Source organism: Heloderma suspectum, chromosome Z (assembly GCF_057233095.1).
Source record: "Heloderma suspectum isolate Gila_16-S chromosome Z, 16-S_ref, whole genome shotgun sequence".
In the NCBI taxonomy this organism is placed as follows: domain Eukaryota; kingdom Metazoa; phylum Chordata; class Lepidosauria; order Squamata; family Helodermatidae; genus Heloderma; species Heloderma suspectum.
Window position 1 is genome coordinate 13151361 of NC_139476.1, and position 16435 is coordinate 13167795.

Genomic DNA, 16435 nt, shown 5'->3' on the forward strand with positions numbered 1-16435 from the left:
AATTTTATATATATTTATATGTGTTTATATATTTATATATATAAAAGAAAGATAGTAAGACTAACAACAGAGTATTTGGAGATATATTTTAGGCTGTTTCAGCTTGTGCCCTCATCAGTAGCTGTGCTGTTAAATGGGTATCAGGAGAGGGTTATATATACCAAGATATGGATCACTAACTTTTTTGGGGTAGGTGGGTACATTTGGAATTTTGGAAGAGTGCTGTGGGCCCTCTCACAAAATGGCTGCCATCAGGGTTTTGCCCACTTTTAAAAAGGTGGGCATGGCTGTTCACAAAGCACCCATTTTCCAGAAGGCAAACGGGTGAGACTCAAAGAAAAGTAACGTGCCCAAGAACCTAGGTACAAGGTAGAGATGGAATCTGAGCTTTAAAACACAACCCCCCTCTTTTGAACTCAAATAAAGATGGCGCTGGAGGGCAGCCCTTCGCTTTGCAGCATCCCAGTTAGGGTTTTTTTAAACTAGAAGAATCTTTAGAAATAACGTAAGAATCAGGAGGAGCACAGAGCCAGGTGGGGGTCAAGGCAGGTGCCCACAGTCACCATGATGGCAACTCCAGTGCCAGAGAGGGCCCCCCTTTCTGCCAGTACTGAATTTCCGCCCCTTTCCAGGCTGTAACTCTGCCTTTTATCTGCTGCAGTGGATTTCAGCCCGGAGGAAGAGGCTGACCTAGTGGAAGTGAAGATGAAATGCCTGAACAACTTAGCAGCTTCCCAGCTGAAACTGGACCATTACGAAGCCGCCCTGCGGTCCTGCAATCAGGTCTTGGAGCAGCAGCCAGGCAACATTAAGGCCCTCTTCCGGAAAGGAAAGGTATGGGGGCTTTGGGGTGGACACTACTCTAGCCCAGAGGCAGTCAGGCAGGCAGAATGGGCCGAGGGGGCCCCACATCCAGCCCTCCATGGGCCTAATGATGTCAAAGGGGCAGAGCCATATCCCCTGGCATCCTTTGGCCCCTGGCGGGTGTTTTTCAAGGACAATCCTTCTGGCATTTCTGCTGGGAACAGGACTCCCCGTGCCCGGGACTTCACCCATTGGACAAGGCCCGTATCTCAGCAAAGCACCTTCACCCCCACCCCCCCATTGAGGAGAGGACATAGGGCTGACAAAGCCTTGCCCATCCTTTGCCTTCACTGCGAGGGAAGCACCGGTTCTGCCGAAGGAAGTGCGATTCTGCACGGAAACAGGACATGAACTCGCTGTTTCCCAGCAGAAAGGCTGCGTGCACCTTGTCACCCAGCAGAATCGCGCTCCTCCTAGCCAGGCGAGCTCTGTTATCCTTCTGCTGGAGGGCAAATAAATCTTTATTCAGGTGAGCTTTTACCTGTTAACTTGGTTTTGTTTGCCGAACTCAGTCGTAATCGGTGGGTGCTGTTTAATTCTGATTTTTTTTTGACCGGTGTGTGTTTCATGTGTCTTTAACTGATATGGTTATGTTTTAACTGCGTAACTTTTTACCTGTATTTTATTATTGTTAGTCACCAGCACTGTTTCTGGTGGAAAGGCAGGATATTTAATTTAATAATCAAGTAATAAATGTAGGCTGCAAGCATTCATAAAAACCATTGGTGCAGACAAACTGGAAAGCTTCCACCACAGATCTGCAGAGAGAGAAAGCATCTCAGGATGCTGGGAAATATAACTTTATTTGCAATAAAGCCCATTTTCAAGATTCTGGAAAATATAACTTTATTTTTAATAAACCCCATTTGCAAGAACCTGGGAAGTATAACTTTATTTTCCAGCATCTTGAGACGCGTTCTCTCTCTGTAGGTTCATAGAAAATAGCCAACAGCAAATTCCATTTTTAGAAGGGGCATTCACCTGCCTGTGTAAGAGTGGGAAGGGAATGGACCTTCTCAAGTGCGTCTTGCCGTTTGCTGGCTGGGGAATGCTGGGAGTTGTAGAATTTTTTTCTGATAAATATGCATAGGATTGTGCCCTTAATCATGTGCCATTTCATGTCCTGCTGACTGATGATACATAATATTGGAATCTGTATGATAACAACCCAATAAAGTAGCCCCTTATTGTGGGTGAAGCAGAGGGACAGAAACTTCGCTTAACACCACCTATTGATCTGGAGCAGGGCTGCAGAACCGCCATCCCAGGGTCCCAATGCAGCCCTTCAGGGTTCCCCAGAAGGCCACACCCTCTTTCCCTGGCCCCACCTCCTTTCCCCCAGCCACTGATAATTTGGTGGCCTCCTGGCTTTTGTGAAGTTTTTCCCCCATCTTAAAAGGTCAAAATGCCTCTCTGAAGGCAGAGTGACTGGCAGGAAGTTCTTCAAGTGAAAATCGGCTGGCTTTTTTGACCCCACCCCTTTTGCTTTTGGCCCTGCCCCCATTTGCTTGTTGCTCCGCCCACCACTGGAATTCCAAGACATTCCCGAAATAGAATTCAGCCTTTGGGCTGAAAGAAGTTCCCAACCCTGATCTGGTTTCTGATAGAATCATAGAATAGTAGGGCTGGAAGGGGCTTACAAGGCCATCAAGTCCAACTCCCTGCTCAATGCAGGAATCCAAGTCAGAGCATCCCTGACAGATGGCTGTCCAGCCTCGTCTTGAAGGCCTCCAGTGTGGGAGAGCCCACCGCCTCCCTAGGTCATGGGTTCCATTGTCCTATTGCTCTAACAGTCAGGAGGTTTTTCCTGAGGTTCAGCCGGAATCTGGCTTCCTGGGACTGGAGCCCATTCTTCCGTGTCCTGCACTCTGGGATGATCAAGAAGAGATCCTGGCCTTCTTCTCTGTGACAACCTTTCAAGTACTTGAAGAGTGCTAATCTGTGATCCGTAGCTCACTTCTCTTTCCATGCCTCTGCTCTTTTAGGTCCTGGCCCAACAAGGCGAATACAGTGAAGCCATCCCCATCTTGAAAGCCGCTATGAAGCTAGAGCCGTTGAATAAGGTTAGCATTGAAATCGGAGCTGCAGCGGGTCTTGAACTGGGTGATCTCCCCTGGCTGGGAGCCAGGGATTGGGTCCGTGGGACCGCTGCCCCTGGGCACTGTGTTCCTTCCAGGTGGACTGGAGTCTTTCTCCCTTCTTCAGATCCGAGCAAGGGGGCAAAGTTAGTATTTCACATGACGCCTGCTGGTTGGCACAAGGAACTCCCTGCTGCAGGATGCAGGGATTGGCACTAGCTTAGAATGCTTTTCTTCTAAGTTTCTGGGAATTACCTCTGTGCCAAATACCTCGGAGAGCCTCAGCCAATCAAAGAAGGCAATACTGGGCTAGATGGACCAGCGTTCTGACTTAGTATAAGGCGTCTTCACAAACCAGACTGTTGTCACCCGCAGGCTTACAATCTAAAAGCACGACACGCAGGGAAAAATGGGTGGGGAAGGAGGAAGAATGAAGCAGCAGCAAAATCAGACACCAGTTCTGAAAGTTCTGTTGGTTATTGCGAGGTTTGTTTGTTTTTTAAATAACTGTGTGCACTTGGAGTAAGCGTCTTTGAATTAGTAAGGACTTATGTCTTAACCAAGCATAGGATTTTTCCGTTAGCAGGGACCTGCTTGCTTTGTAAGCTAATGCGTGGCGGAGAGTCATAGACATAGGATAGTAGCCTTGGAAGAACATAAGCAGAGTCCTGCTGGGTCAGTCCACCTAGTCCTGCGTTCTGTCTTCAGCAGAGCCCGGAATCTTTCCTGCTGCCTGCAGTGATCAATCAGATGCCTCTGGGAAAAAGGCAAAAGCACCCTCCCGCTCATATTCCCCGTCAGCTGGTACCCAGAGATAGACTGCCTCTGAAAGTGGAAGCTCTATTTTGCCATCATGGCTTATAGCTGTGGGTAGACCTCTTCTCTCCTCCCCTGTAAATTTCTCTAAGGGGGGGCTCAGACGATCTCGTGGGGGAAGGTAACCATCATGGCTTCTCCCTCGCCCTCGCACGCGTGTCCGTTGTTTACATAATTACCCATGCTGCAGTATGGGTAATTATGTTAATGACAGGTGCACACACAGCGAAGCCACAATGGTTTCTTTTCCCCCTGTGATTGTCTGAAACTGGACTATGCCTCTTTTAAAGCCATCTGAGCTGTTGACACATATTGTGGCAGCAATGTTTACCCCTCAAACAACCCCTGCTGCCTGGGTTTGGATGACACAACAAACCATGGCAAGCTCCTGCCAGGGGTTGAATATTCAGAAAGGTTGCCCGCCCACCCACAGCGCAGCCCACCATGGGCTGCAGTGATTGGGTGAACCAGGTCAGTGACCAACTCACAGCCTCACCGGGTTGTTGTGAGGATAAAATAGAGGACTTTGAGCTCCTTTGGAAGAAAGGCGGGATATAAATGAAATAAATAAGAAATAAATTTCATTTCATTTCTTACACATTTCTATACCCCCCCCCCTCCCCATAGCCAAACCTCTCTGGGCAGTTTACAAAAATTAAAACCTTAGAAATATATTAGAAAAACCATTTACATACAAACATATAAACAGCACAGAGAGACACACACGTATATCTAAAACAATTTATATATGTAAATCAAGTCCCCAACATTTTTCCCCATGGCTTCATTAATTCCATACACTTTACAACTCTAGTCTTTCTATAAAAGTGTTATAGAGGGGAGTAAAGGCTCGCTAACAATATGTAAATACTTTGTCTTAAATTCCAAAAGAAAATATTTCATAATCCAAAGCTGTTCAATTTTTCAGACCCCCCCCCCCCCAAAAAAAAACAGTCCTTGGGGGAAAACCCCCCTGAAAACCTGTTTTTTCCCAATTTTTTCTGGTTTTTTTCTGGCCTTTACATTTCTACTCATCATACATCCTTAGCCACAATGCTGAAACGCACCTGCCTCTCTCTCTCTCTCTCTCTCTCCCCCCCCCCCCCATCCCCTGCTGGCCTTCAGACCATCCACACAGAGCTGGCGAAGTTGGCAAAGAAACACGCTGACCAAAAGAGCATGGAGACAGAGATGTACCGCAAGATGCTGGGGAACACCGGCCCCGGGGCCCCCCCCGCCAAGTATAAAGATAAGTCGTCACGGGTATGTGGCAAGGAAGAAGAATTTGGTGGGCAGGAAACAGAGAGGGAGCTGGGAGGGAGCTGATGTTATCTCTCTTGCTCGGACATGTATTGAGCGGAGTCCGTGATGCTGAGTGGCTGAGTCAATGCGATTCGTGGACATCCAGAAACATGCCACTCGGGTGGAAATCCCAGAAGGTGGTTTTGGGCCGATCTGTGTGTGTTTGTGTGTCTGCCCTAACTTACATCTTGGGATTGCGAGGATAAGACTGTACTGCATACAATTCTGGTCACTGCATCTGAAGAAGGATATTGTATAGTTGGAAGAGGTGCAGAAAAGGGCAACCCAAATGACCAAAGGAGCTAGAGCAACTTCCCTATGAGGAAAGTGTGGGCTCTCCCACACGGGAGGCATTCAGGATAAGGCTGGACAGCCACCTGTCAGGGATGCTCTGACTTGGGTTCCTGCACTGAGCAGGGGGTTGGACCCAGTGGTCTTGTAGGCCCCTTCCAACCCTACTCTTCTAGGATTCAATGAAAGGTTGCAGTGGTTGGGGCTGTTTAGCTTAGAAAAAGGCAAGGAAGGGGAGACATGCGAGAGGTGCATTCAATTATGCCTGGTGTGGAGAAAGTGGAGAGGGAGACATTGTTCTCCCTCTCTCCTAATATTAGAACCCAGTGGGGTCCTCCCATGAAGCTGATGAGTGGGAGATTTAGGACAGATCAAAGGAAGGGCTTCCTCATGCAATACAGAGGGAAACTGTGGAATTTGCTGCCACAGGACGTAGTGATGGCCACCAACTTGGATGGCTTTAAAAGGGGGTTAGACAAATTTGTGGAGGCTTAGACTATCAACAGCTGCTTGTCCTGATAGCTCTATGCTACCTAACATGTTAGAGACAATAAGCCTATGGACACCATTTGCTGGGGAACATGGGCGGGAGGGTGCTGTTGCACTCATGTCCTGCTTGTGGGTTTCTCATGGGAAGCTGGTTGGCCACTGTGTGAACAGAATGCTGGACTAGATGGACCCTGGGTCTGATTCAGCAGGGCTCTCCTTACAGTCTTAAGGACTGGGCCGCGTAGACCACTTTGAGCCCGTTTAGCAGAAGGGTAGGATAAAAAAAGGGACCGCGGTGGCTTAGTGGTTAAGACGCTGAACTGCAGACTGGAAGGTCGGCAGGTCAGCAGTTCGAGACCCGAGTGCCGCGTGACGGAGTGAGCTCCCGTCTTCAGTCCCAGCTCCTGCCAACCTCGCAGTTCGAAAGCAAGAAATTGCAAGTAGATAAATAGGTACCGCCTCGGCGGGAAAGGTGACAGCGTTCCGTGCACCTCGGTGTTCAGTCATGCCGGCCACATGACCACGGAAGCGTCTTCGGACAGCGCTGGCTCTTCGGCTTAGAAACGGGGATGAGCACCGCACCCTAGAGTCGGACACGACTGGTTGGGGACACCTTTACCTTTTTAGGATAAAAAAACACTTAACAAATCCAATCAAATAACAGACTTTTGGGGTAGGAGTGGAATCTAAACCAGCCTTCCCCAACATGTTGCCTTCTTAGATGTGTTGGAGCGCAATTCCCATCATCCCCAGCCAGTCTAGCCATTGTCCCCAGCTTGGGGAAGGCGGAGAAATTACCCCCATTTGGCTTCCATGGGTCAGTAGCAGCCAGGTTGCCTGTTTTTGCTTTTGACAACGAATAGTGGGTTTAAACATTATTCTTATAACGAATCCTCTTTTCTCCTTCCCAGTCAATTCCGTGGAAGTGGCTGTTTGGCGCCACCGCTGTGGCACTAGGAGGCGTGGCCTTGTCAGTGGTCATAGCAGCCAGGAACTAGCAACGACCTGCTGGCTGTGGCATCGAAGAGCCCAACCTGAAAGACCAGCCCTCCTCTTTCCCTCCTCCTCCTCCCCCCCACACTGCCCCCCCTCCACCTGGTCCCTGATGACCAGTACGCAACTTTGGACTGTAGGTTGTTTTGGGGGGTGCAGGGAGGAGGCTCTGCTCCCCCTCTCAAGACTGACATGCAATGCCAGTGAAACGCCTTGCGAGAGGTGCTGCTTGGCACAGACAGAGATCTTTGCACTGTCTGCGGCTATGGGGGTGGATTACTAGGAGTGGAAAAGGATCCAGAAGTGTGGGTGTGTTTTATTGGGGGCGGGGGAGAGGAAAACTGAAATTTGCTGGATGTCCCACACAATATTCTCTCTCTCCCTGTTTTTGTTTTTTTAACCTGCGTGCATTTTTCTCCCCCTGCCTTTTTGGTTCTTATTTCTGGAGCGGGGGGTGGGGGGGGGTGGATTAAGGGAGGGATTGTTCAGCAAAAGGGTTGACCAAGCCATGAAGGAAGAGGATGACCTGGTAACTGGTCCTGGCCTTGAAGGGGGGTGGGGGAGAGGTGTATATAGATGTGGGCTGCGGTGAGACAAATCTGCTTTTGTACTGATGAGAGGAGCGTAGCAGCCATTTATTTATGGCTCTTCTGAGGCCATTTGAGAGATGCCCGGAGGTGTTTAACAGCCTCCGCTCCTTTCCTGGGCACAAGTCTTCCTCTTCTAACCTGGTGCTCTCCAGACGTTTTATACTCCTACTCCTATCAGCCCCAGCCAGCACAGCCAACTGTCAGGAATGCGGGGAGTTGTCATCCAAAACATCTGGAGGGCATCAGGCACGTGACACCTGGCGAGAGTTGTCTTAGGTGGCCTCCTATCAGAGATTACCTTGCTGGGCCGAAGGGATCATCTGTGGATCTGGGCCCTCTTTCCATGTGTACAAAGCTTTTGGGGGCAGAGCAGGGTGTGTGTAGCTGTTTATTCCCCCTGCCCCCCAATTATCTTCTGGAGGCCAAACAAGGGGTTAAGCCAACCCCCTCACCATCCACCTTGAATTCCTGCTTCTCAGTTTTGCCAGTGCCCATCCCCTGCCCTGCCCCTCTCTCCTTCTCAGCAGTGCTGGGTGCCAAGCTCAGCTAGTTCTGCTTCACCAGGATACAGGGTTCCCCCCCCCCCCAAAGATGCTTGTTGTTTTTGTTGCTGTTGCCTCTGTCAAATTTTAAACTTTGAACAATGGCAACACCCAGGCATTCTAATAAAGCGACATCTCTCGGCGTTGCCTCACTAGTGGTGGTCCCCTTTATTCCTGACACAATTTGGGGAGGAGATGGGAGGGAGAGATGTCATGTTCAGGGCGTAGCACCCCCTTCTTCAGCCTGGTTCCCCCTACATGTATTTATTTATTTTATCATTCACATTGATATACCACCTTTCCTGCTAAAACATCATCAAGGCAGTGTGCAGAAAATTAAAATCCAGGGCCCCGGCCTGCCGGTGACTACACCCCTTCCTCCTGACCACCATTCATTGGGTGGTTTCCCAGCTTTTATGGCTTAAAACAATACAAACAACATTTTAAAATACACATTTTTTAAAAGGCACGGCTGGCTTGGGGGATACTGGGAGTTGTAGTCCAGCACATCTGGAAGGCACCAGGTTGGAGGAGGTTGGCTTGGAGTAAATAAATATGGAAGAGCCATTTGGGGGAAGGAAGGGGAGCAGTGCTGGATATCATCTGAGCTGTAATGAAAAGGTGGAAGAGGGACTCTTGGGCAGGGAGCATATGTGATTCCCTGTTGGGGGGATGCTGCAGAAAAATGGATTCCCTGCGCTTGCCATGCGGATCGGACTCATCGCTTTGTGAGTCTCCTCGCTGCTACTGCATTTCACATTTTTTGTTCCTTACATTTTATACCTCCCCTGCCCCTCATTTGATCTTTGCAATTATATTATTTTTATGATTATATAATGATGCCTTTTTCGCTAAAAAGCCATCAAGGCAATGTGCAACAAATTAAAACATCCACCGCCAAGAACATTCAAAATGGTTGTGAACCGCCCAGAAAGCTTTGGCTACTGGGAGATACAGAAATGAATATAATAATAAATAATAAACTGTACAGGGGTGGGTTATTTGTAGGTCAAAGTAACTGGAGGGCCACAAATCGTATCACCCCCTCCCACTGGCTGTGCCATCATGGGCTGATGGAAGTTATAGGACAAGACATTTGGAGGTCCACATGTCGCCTGTCCTTGCATTAAAACCTTACCTAATTTAATAGGCTAAGCATGTAATCCCATGCATGCTTAAACAGAAATAAGCCCTACAACTCCCAGCAGTGCATGAGATCGTGCCCTGAATTAAAAAGTTGTGTCTTCTTCACAACCTTTCCAAAAAGCCAAGAGAGTGGTGTCCAGTCATAGCTCTCGAGACAGCGCATTCCAGAGTTTGGGAGCGATGCAGGAGGAAGAAAGCCCTTTCACACTCACGGATCAGCCCCAAGGATCCCTCCTGCTTGCCACCATGGCCTTCTGGCCTTCAGAACATGAGGGGCCCTTTCATGTTCTTTCACCTAACAGTGCGTCATGTGAGGTAGATTGCTTCTATGAGTGAAGGATGTGTTGGGCAATCATGGCTAATGGCTGTCAATAGACCTCCATAAGAAGAGCCTGTAGAGCAGCCCAAATGGCCATCTAGTCCAGCATCCAACAGTGGCCATCAGGACATCTCCAAGAAGCCCATGAACTAGGAAATGGTATTTACTGGTATACCACCTCTGAACATGGAGGCTCTACTGTGCCTGTGATAGACCTAATAGACCATGAAGGTGATCTCCTATGAATCCACCTGCTCCCTTCTTTAAACCAGAGGCCATCGGCATCTTGCTCCAGTGGATCACATAAATCAGGGGTCTGGAATCTCCACATGGCCCCACCTCCTTTCCCCCCTGAGCACCGATTGTTTGGTGGTTTCCTGGCCTTTGTGCAGGTTTTCCCCCCATTCTAAAAGGTTAAAATTCTTCTCCAAAGACCAAGTTCACGGCAGTAAGAGCTTTAAACGAAAATAGGCTGGTATCTTTTTTGCCCCTGCCCCTTTTTGCCTTTGGCCGCCCACCACTGCAGTGTGGCCCCTAAGAGCTGTTCCAAAATGGAATTCAGCCCTCAGGCTGAAAAGTCCAACTCCCCTGCAAGGGTGCCCAGCCTGCTCAACGTGCTGCCCTTACTAAGCCCCTAAGCCGACCTGGGTTTTCATCTCGAAAACATGTCAAATCTTAATTCCAAACTGGAAGAAAAAAACACCAGTAGACCCTGCATTTGTTTGTGTGTTTTAATAATTGTTAATAGATTACATGATGCCCATTTTTGTCCCCTTTCCAGCTGGGATCCGACACAAACTTGCTAGACCGTAACAACAATCGAATAATCCAACTTCCCATTTGTCGAGTATGGTAAAATGCACCTGCCCCTCCTTTGCGTCTTGAGCATCCTCTTAAGTCTCGCTTTGCCCTAAGGTGTTGCAGCCAGAGAAAAACTTTTAACACAGCAGGCAGAAATCCAACTACGTCTGGGGGAAAAATACAAAAACAATTATTGCACAGAAGGAGTGGCAGTAAGGGTAGCAGTCGGGTAGGACTCAGGCAGGTGTGTGGGGTGGAAAACCGGCCCATCAGCCACACATCTTTCTACGTAGAAGCAGAGCCTGAACTGCACGCTAATTCGTTCTCACCGGTGTTGGCTGGATGTTGGCGACAGTATCCATGGTCTCAGGGGTCCCTTGGTTTGTCCCCCAGCTCTTTCCCCTCTCCGCTGGGAGTCTCCTGGGCGGCTGGCTTCACATCAATGGGGATGGCTTTCCCTGGGGTCGACGCGGAGGCCAGGCGTGGTGCCTCAATGCACAGCTGCCCGTCAGAGGCTAAAGAGCAGGTTACACTGTGGAGGTCCACATCAGGTGGAAGGAGAGTCTCCCGGTACAACTCTTGGTGCTCTCGCCAGTAGCCGTTCTCCTCGCTTCTGCTTTCCCTTTGGCGCTTGGCGGTCACTCTCACTCTCCTCCCGTCCAGCTTCACCGCCATCTCCTCGGGCGCAAAGCCGGCCACGTCCACGGAGAAGCGGTACTTCCCTTCCGGTTGCTCCTTGGTGCCAGCCTGGGCGACGCTGTCATTGCATGCTTCCGTCCGGCCTTCGCGCTCCCACGTCAAGAGTGGAGAGGCCTGGAAGAAGGCCCGGCTCATCTTCTCCATCTCCTGGATCTGCTTCTCCATGTCGTTCGCCACCTGGTCCACGAGGCTGTGGCCAGACGGCCACAGGACCCGGCAGGCCGGCTGTGGTTCGCTGAGCCAGATGGGGCTTAGCCCAGGCAGTGCCCAACGCCGCAGCGGGAGCATCCGTAGCAGCAAGCGGGAGTAGCTTGCCATGGCAACACAATGCAGCACAGCCGAGAGGAACCTTCCTGGACCTTGGTGTCTTTCTGGCCGGCTCTGGAGACGCAGCAGCTTTTATAACTCCGGTGGCCTGCCTTTGCCTGCCCATAAATAGCACCGAGGGGAAGGCCTTGGCTCGGTTTCAGAAATGACGCAACGGCTTGAAAGAGCTTTCCAAACAGGCCTGGAACGAAGGAGAGCATTCCAGAGACAGCGAGAGCCAGTTCAGGGCAGAGGGGCCGGCCACCTTCCTCCCCCCACGAAGACACTGGCCTGCCTTCGGAAGAGTTTTAAAGGCCTGCAAACAGCCCCTTCCCCGGTTCCTCCTCAAACCGGCTTCACAGAGCTTTGGCCTTCCAGCAGCCTCTAGAAAAATCTTGTTTGTCACAATCACAAGACTAGCCTCCCACCCTGTTCTGCCCCAAGATAACATTCCGTATTATTGCCAGAAGCTAGCCAAACACGTGCCACTGTTGATCAATGGCAGGCAGGAGGATGGATAAAAAATGCTATCAGCAAACCTGCTTTCAAAGCCTACCTTATTCCCTGTTCCCCCGCTCCACGCTTCACAAACATTATTCCGGACTCCTTACAACAGGTGGGCCATTTGTGGCCCTCCAGATGCTGATGGACTGCAAAACCCATCATCCCTCACCACATATGCCGGCAAGGGCTGATGGGAGTTATCGGCCAAAACATCCAGAGGGCCACAAGTTGCCCACCCCTGTCTTACAACAACCTTGTGATGTAGACCTCGTATTATTCCCCATGTTGCAGATAGGGAAGGCTGAGGTAGAGTGAGGGTGATGGCCTGCTGAGGCCATCTCGTGAGCAAATTGGCAGAGGGGAGATTCAGGATTCATGCCATCGCACAAGGATTGCACTGTTAAGGGAGACACAGAGGGCTGAGATCTCCTGGAGAACTGATGTGGGAGCAAAGAACTGACTATCTGTTGGAGTGTTTAAACCAGGTTTAACCCTCCAGATGTGTTGGGTTACAACTCCCAGCATGGCTGGCTGGGGATGCTGGGAGTTGTATTCCAACAGGCTGCGAAGTCTGGACTTCACTACATTCCGGAGCATGACTTGGAGGCAATGTGTTAAGCATGTTGTGCGAAAACTACGCTTTGGACCATGGAGGATTTGGACTCATTTCAGAGGACAATCTCCCAGTTATGGAGGTGCATGATATAAGGAGGGAGCCCCCAAGCTGGTTTGGGGGTGCAGGGTCATACAAACACCAGTTCTTTAGACAAGCTGTTCATACGTCTAATGCAAGCTCCCACGATCAGGTGCCCTCCAGATATCTGGGGCTGTAAATCCCAGGATTCCTGACCATCGGCCATGCTGGGTGGGCATGATGGAAGTTGAAGTCCAAAATCTCTGGAGGGTACCAGGTTGGGGAAGGCTGGTCTAATGTGTCAAATAAACAGGGTGGGCACATCATTATCATCATTATTATTATTATTATTATTATTATTTTCCTGCCTTCTTTCCCCTCACAAGGAACCCAAGATGGCTCACACAGTCATCCTCCTGTCCAAATTATCTTCACAACAACCCTTTGAGGCAGGTTAGGCTAAGAATCAGTGCCAGGCTGAAAGTCACACAGTGAGCTTCATGGCTGAGTGGGGACTAGAACCCAGATCTCCAGAGTCCCATTCCAACACCCTAACTACTATACCACACTGGCTCTTATAAATTTCACTTTTACATCAACCCTCCCAAAAAGGAAAGAAAGCACATCTGCAAAAAAAGGGGGGGCTATTTGCATAAAATTTGGATATGCTTATTTATATGTAGGGATGCAAATTTAGAAATAATGACTGAGCTTCATTTATATAGAAACACAGTTCCTCTCACCAGGCAGGGAAGATTGTGATCAGGTGAGCTGTGTGCCAGCTGCCACTGCCAATCCAGATGTTGTTACCTGTTCATGGGCAACTTTAAGGTTCCATCTGCTCTCCCTTCTCATGGTTCTTTGACCTTGAACCAGGATCCAACAGTAACTAGGGACACCTTTGGAAGGTGAGAGCCATCTTGATAAAAGGCATAATGTTTCCCCTCCCCTTCCCCTGTTAAGGGGTAGGGGATGTAATCTAGGTGTCTGTGGGAAGCAAAGGAGAGACTACAGTTTGGAGACAAAGACTGCAATCCTATCCACGCTTACCTGGGATTACTTCCTATTGAACTCAGTGGGAATTGCTTCTGTTTAAATGTGCATAGGATTACACTCTTAAGAGAGACACAGAGGGCTGAGTCTGGCCTCTCTCTGCCTTTTTGGGTGCCTCCTGGAGTTCTCATGTGGGAGCAAAGAACTTTGACTATCCGTTGATAGCACTGCTGCCCCGGAACGTCTTGAAAAAGTAGGATGAGCGTAACAATATAATTTATCCTTTTTGCTGGCCAAGGACCTGGGAAGGAAAAGGGCCAGGGAGGGGTATTAAAACCTTCAACATTTTTTGGACGTCCTTCTCAGCTAAACCCTCCGCTGTCACAAGTCCTGGCTTAAGTTGCTGCCTCGAAAATCCCAGGCGTCGGCAGACGGTGCTGGAATTTCTTACACCTCGTTGCATCATTCACAAATCCGGGCCTGCTTCCAAAATGCAAGAATGAGGATGTTTCTCTCCCCGCCCCCCACAACCCCACCAAACACCACCAAGTAGCAGAGCTGGTAAAACTATTTAAAGTCCTTAGAAACTCAGGCCAGAGGCCGAGCTTTCTAAAAGCATGTCCAGTTTCTAAGAGCCAGTATTGGTTGGTTGGTTGGTTTATTTATTTATTATATTTCTATACCACCCATTAGCCAAAGCTCTCTAGGCGGTCTCTGAGACAAAGCCTAAAGCCATAAAATACAGTAAGACAATAAAATGTAATATAAAACCATCCGTTTAAAACAGACTCAAACCAAAGCAGTAACCAGGATGTGCCTGATCTTGTCTGATCTCGGAAGCTAAGCAGGGTCAGCCCTGGTTAGTATTTGGATGGGAGACCGCCTGGGAATCAGGCTTCCTGCACTGAGCAAGGGGTTGGACTAGATGGCCTTGCAGGCCCCTTCCAACCCTACTATTCTATGATTCTATAGGGATGCTCTGACTTGGATACCTGCATTGAGCAGGGGGTTGGACTTGATGGTCTTGTAGGCCCCTTCCAACCCTATGATTCTATGATTCTAAACGCAGCAGTGCAAATATCTAAAAACACACTAACCCTGTTTTTTAAACTAAAGGGCTAAAAAGCCTGGGAAAATTTAAAAAAATGTGCCGAAAGGACTATAAGGTAGGCTCCAGGTGAGTCTCTCTGGGGAGGGCATTACACAACTGGGGTGCTACAGCTCAAAAGGCTCTCTCCTTAGTAGCCACCCACTTAAGGAGTACAAGAAAAAAGGCACTTTGATTTTTTGGTCCTGAATGTAGGAGGCTTGCTGGATCAGAACCAAGAGCTGCTAAATTCCACATTCTGTCTCTAATTCAGTGCAATGTCAACAACATGAAGTCAACCATCTGCCCCTGTTCCATGTCTCTGGCAGCTGGCATTCCAAGGTAAAGTCCTCTGGACATGGAGGCTCCATTTCGCTACGGTATATGTAGCTGTTGGCAAGAGTTTTCTTGCATGAATTTATCTACTCCTTTCCAAAGCCATCCCCTTATTTTAATTATTTATTTGATATCCAGACTTTCTGCCCAAAAATGGTGCTGAAAAAAATCCAGGTTTAAAAACCGAACCTTGATTAAAACATCACATAAAGATGAATAAATTAAAAACATAACGATAAAAGAGATAAACAGCAGCCAACCAATTAAAAAAAACCCTTCAGCAATAGACCAGCTTATATGCCAAGGGCCTGTTTGAATAAAAAGGATTGCCTCCTGGCAGAAGGACAACAGAGAGGGAGCCAACCTAGCTTCCCTCAGCAGGGAGTTCGAAAGGCTGGGAGCAGCCGCCAAGAAGACCCTGTCTCATGTCTCCATCAGACTTGCCTCTGATGGCAGTGGGAGTGAGGGAAAGGCCACCACCAAAGATCTTAAAACTCAGGCAGGCTCGTACGGGAGAAGGTGGACTTTCAGGTAGCCTCAAGCTGTCTTGTAAGAAGTTCCAAATATTCACACACAGCTAAAAATACTTTTTTGACAGATGTGTGTTGGGAAGGAGCATCTTCATGCCCGCAAATTTATTTCACTCAGTAATTCTCAAGGTTTTCCAAAGGGGCCAAAGGCAAAAAGGGCAGGGCTAAAAAACCAAAAATAAATAAATGAAATAAATGCCAGCATATTTTAGCTTCCAGCTCTTACTGCTGGCCACTAAGCTTTAAGAGAGGCATTTCAACCTTTTAGAGTGGAGGAAAAACTGCACAAAAGCCGGAAAACCACCAAACAATGGGTGATCAGGGGAAAGAAGGTGGGGCCAGGAGAGGGGCCGCCTGAGAAATCCCAAAGGGCCCAGTTGTGACCTGAGGTTCAACACTCCTGCTGTAAAATCTGAAGAGTTACTACACCAAGCAAAGCTGGCCATTTGGAGTTGCCAGATTTTGGGTTTGGGGGATTTACCCAAACTACAACTGTGAGAGCCACCAACTGAAGCCAGGTGCAAAGTGGGGCTGGAGCCGTTTCTGCCTGCCTGCCTCACCCCACCCCACCCCCTGCCCTGGGCCAGATGCCAGGATGGCTTATGTAGTCAAGCACAAATCTACATCTGAGTTGCTACAGATAAGGAATTTGGACTCAGTTCTTTAAAGAGCTGCACAAAGACCTGCTCAGATTCAACCCATTAATAGCCCCATTTTACAGGTGAGGAAGACTGAAGCTGAGAGAATGAAACAATTACCAGAAGGCCCGCTGTGGCAGAGAATTATTATTTTTAAATGGCAATTTGACTGTTGTTAAACCAGTAGGTGTGAGAAGTGCAAATCACCCACATCATCTCAAAGACCCCAGTCTGCATTCTGCCTGCCCCTGACACACAATAGTCCATCTTCAATCTTGTTAAACCCAGTACCCACCTTTAGCTCAATATGAAACCCACTTCTTAACACCCCCTCTAAATCTAGCAACCCAAATTGTTCTGACCGGCAACTGGAAGGCCTAGGAGATAAACCCCTGTACCTACAATCTGCCAATTGACTATCCACCAGAGCAAAAAAGGCTGTATTTAAAATATTTATTAGCAGAACACATTTGTCAA

At 48.7% G+C, this 16435-nt stretch overlaps 2 protein-coding genes across 8 annotated transcripts in view; one reads left to right on the forward strand and one right to left on the reverse strand.

The window, feature by feature from the left end:
* Positions 1-8960, forward strand: part of FKBP8 (FKBP prolyl isomerase 8) — a 29296-nt gene extending 20336 nt beyond the window's left edge. For 3 of the 7 annotated variants that reach the window (XM_084825600.1, XM_084825596.1, XM_084825598.1), the window contains exons 6-8: positions 662-834; positions 2850-2927; positions 4897-5223. In XM_084825600.1, the coding sequence (XP_084681726.1) occupies positions 662-834; positions 2850-2927; positions 4897-5127 (482 nt within the window). In that variant the 3' untranslated portion in view covers positions 5128-5223. Of the gene's footprint in view, positions 1-661; positions 835-2849; positions 2928-4883; positions 5224-6751 lie in introns of those variants that run through there. The other 4 variants (XM_084825593.1, XM_084825597.1, XM_084825594.1 and 1 more) reach the window with 3 other exon arrangements.
* A 1184-nt stretch (positions 8961-10144) lies between these two features.
* Positions 10145-11642, reverse strand: LOC146333698 (heat shock protein 30C-like). Its single transcript, XM_084825603.1, has 2 exons — positions 10561-11642; positions 10145-10398 (listed from the first exon to the last, which is right to left on the reverse strand). Exon 1 carries the CDS (start codon positions 11246-11248, stop codon positions 10598-10600), a length of 651 nt encoding a protein of 216 aa, XP_084681729.1. The 5' UTR covers positions 11249-11642; the 3' UTR covers positions 10145-10398; positions 10561-10597.
* Between the last annotated feature and the right edge of the window lie 4793 nt (positions 11643-16435).

Excerpts from the sequence above, each read along its gene's own strand:
- LOC146333698 (XM_084825603.1), bottom strand. The coding sequence starts at position 11,248 with ATGGCAAGCTACTCCCGCTTGCTGCTACGGATGCTCCCGCTGCGGCGT.